General features: G+C 57.1%; 1 protein-coding gene across 1 annotated transcript; it reads right to left on the reverse strand.

Moving 5' to 3' along the window:
* Positions 1-634: 634 nt before the first annotated feature.
* Positions 635-2,801, reverse strand: LOC100353664 (retinoic acid receptor gamma; the record flags this gene model as incomplete). The annotated part of the gene is made up of 1 exon (XM_051844865.2): positions 635-2,801. A coding segment is annotated over one exon (1,083 nt), but the record flags the coding sequence as incomplete, so codon positions are not given.
* Between the last annotated feature and the right edge of the window lie 344 nt (positions 2,802-3,145).

Raw genomic sequence — 3,145 nt, forward strand, 5'->3', positions numbered from 1 at the left:
AGGCTCTGATTTCATTGGAAGAGCTCCCCTTATTGATTCTTTCACTGCCTCTGTCTTTCTCTCTCTCGTTTTAAAATATTTTTATTGATTTTTTTTGAAAGGCAGAATTAGAGAGAGAGAGAGAGAGAGAATGAGAGAGAGAGCTTCCACCCACTGGTTCACTCTCCAAATGGCCAAAATTGCCAGGGCTGGGCCAGGCCAAAGCCAGGAGCCAGGAGTTTCCCCCCAGGTCTTCCATGTGGGTGGCAGGGGCCCAGGCACACTAGTGGGGAGAAGTATTGGAAGTTTAGCAGCCAGGACTCAAACCAGTGCCCAGATGGGATGATGGCATTATAGACAGCTGTTTAACCCGCTATGCCACAGTGCTGACCCCTCACTGCCTCTCTTGATAGCACCTGATGACAATGTTTTATGAGAAAAGTCTCAAGGAATCCTGATCAGGAACACTTTTAGCACAAATATAAGCTCTTGGCTTGATTTGACTTGATCGTAATTCATTGGAAGAAAGTTGTGGCTCAGGACTTCCTTACACACTTGTTATCTGAATAAGACGGCAACATCATAGTTGCTGAATTCAACAAATGTTTTCTCTGTGCTAAGCATCATGACGAGAATATGTTAATAAGATATGATGTTTTTTTTTTTTTTGAGTTTCCATCACTTTATTTTGCAAAAATAGAAAACTCAGCGATATGCAGTAGAGCGGGGTGGAGGGGAGATGTAAACAGAAGGGAGGGGACAGCACCCTGACCCCCCAGAGAAAAAGGGGGAGCCCGTGGGAATCTTACTTGGCAGCTAAATACAAACTGGGGCTTGGAGGAAGAAGGGAGGGATCTCAGAGGCCCTGGGCTCCCCCTCCCAAGACCCCTGGAGGAAGGGGTCGATTCCAGGGTGTAAACAAAAGCTAATAAATAAATAGAGGCTTCCTCTGGGACAGGGCGGGGTCAGCTAAGCAGCATCCCCCCTCCCTGGGCCAAGCTGCCCTGGGGATCAAGGGTAAAAGGCACTGGGGAGAGGGATCCCCTGGCCCCTGTGTAGTGTAGGAGGGTCCCTGCCTGAGAGCTGAGATGGCAGGCAGGAGGAGCCCAAGGCACATGACAGGGCCACGAGAGGGGCTTGTAACGGAGGGTACCCGGTCAACGCTGCACCCAGCAGAGGTGCAGAAGGCACCGGAATCTGTCCCTTTCACCTGCTGGCCCGGCCCCCGAAATGCAGGGCCAGCCTGCCCCTCCACACACCCGGACCTGGGCACAGAGGGCGGCGTGCACCCGGCAGGTGCATCAGCCAGCATGAGGCACCAAGGGTAGGAGCAAGAGGGCGGGTTCAGCCCTTTCGCTTTTGGTCTCTAGTGTTCCTGTTTGCTCCCAGAGGCCCGAGCACCTGGCAGTAGAAGGGTTGTGGAAGGAGAGAATCCTCCTCCTGCCTGGATAGCCTGGGACCCTGGTATCAGAGGGGCAGTGCTGAGACCGTTAGAGTCCATACCCAGGCTCACCCCTCCGGCCTCTCTCCTGGTGGGAGCAGGGCAGGCCCCCCAGGGCTGGAGACGGAGCCGCTTCGAGCGGGAAGGGGTGAACAGAGGCACCCCTGGAAACTTTGGCAAAAACAAGGAGCTCTTTGGAAGGGGTGGAAAAGGGCAGAACAGGTCCTCCCCCGGTCACTGGTGGTGCCTGGGAGATGGTCAGGCTGCTGCCTGGAGCCCAACCCCACGGTTGGGGAGGTCAGGGACCCTGGTCCGGCTGGGGACTTCGACCCCGCTTGCCCTGGCCCCCAGGAGCCTCATCCTCGCTCGAGGCCTTCGGGTGGGAGTCAGGCTGCGAGGAGTCGTCCTCAAACATTTCGGGGTTCTCCAGCATCTCTCGGATCAGGGGGGGTATCGGGCCTGGAATCTCCATCTTCAGGGTAATGGCCCTTTCTGCTCCCTTGGTGCTGATGCCCCGCAGGTCGGTGATTTTCATGAGCATCCTCGGGAACATGTAGGGCTGGCTGGGCCGCCGGCGCCGGGCGTACAGCCTCAGGGCCTCCAGCAGCGGCTCCTGCAGCTTGTCCACTTTTTCAGGCTCCTCCAGGTCCATGCGATCTCCACAGATGAGGCAGATGGCACTGAGCAGCCCCGTCTCCGTGTCGTCCATCTCCAGCGGCAGGAGCTGCCCGGCAAAGGTAAACACGAGGTCTGTGAGGGGCCCGAAGCCTGCGTTGTGCATCTGGGTGCGGTTCAGGGTGAGCCCGTCGGAGAAGGTCATGGTGTCCTGCTCCGGAGTGTACCTCGTGCAGATCCGCAGCATCAGGATGTCCAGGCAGGCGGCCTTGAGCAGAGTGATCTGGTCGGCGATGCTGAGCCCAGTGAAGCCGGGCAGCCGCTTGGCAAACTCCACGATCTTGATGATGCACTTGGTGGCCAACTCACTGAACTTGTCCCACAGCCCCAGGTCCAGCTGCACCCGGTGGTCTGCGCTGGAGTTCGTGGTGTACTTGCCCAGCTGGCAGAGCGAGGGGAAGGTCTCCTGGTGGGCTTTGCTGACCTTGCTGATGAGTTCCTCTAACTGGGGGCTCAGCTCATAGCTGTCGGGTGAGCCTTCTTCCTTCACCTCTTTGGTGTTCTGGCACCCAGCTGCCCTCCAAGCCGGGTCGCGATGTACGACTGCATGGAAGCGTTTGCCCCGGGTCCGCGACGGCTGTACGGGGCGGCCGGGCCCGGGGCCGGCTTGCTGCGCAGAGCCACCGGCAGCTCCTGTTTCACCGGACTTGAGTCTTTTGCCTGGCCACAACCCGCCAGTCTGCAATCGGTGGAAACGCAAAGCACCAGCTCAGAGGAGATGGTGCCCAGCTCACCCTCGCCCCCTCCACCCCCTCGGGTCTACAAGCCCTGCTTTGTGTGCAGTGACAAGTCCTCTGGCTACCACTACGGGGTCAGCTCTTGTGAGGGCTGCAAGGGCTTCTTCCGCCGTAGCATCCAGAAAAACATGGTGTACACGTGTCACCGTGACAAGAACTGCATCATCAACAAGGTGACCCGGAACCGCTGCCAGTACTGCTGGCTGCAGAAGTGCTTCGAAGTGGGCATGTCCAAGGAAGCTGTGCGCAATGACCAGAACAATAAGATATGATGTTGAAATTATGGGCTTATAACCATCTGTATTTCATAATA

This window comes from Oryctolagus cuniculus, chromosome 6 (assembly GCF_051225735.1).
Source record: "Oryctolagus cuniculus isolate XC-2025 breed Fujian yellow rabbit chromosome 6, ASM5122573v1, whole genome shotgun sequence".
Lineage (NCBI taxonomy): Eukaryota > Metazoa > Chordata > Mammalia > Lagomorpha > Leporidae > Oryctolagus > Oryctolagus cuniculus.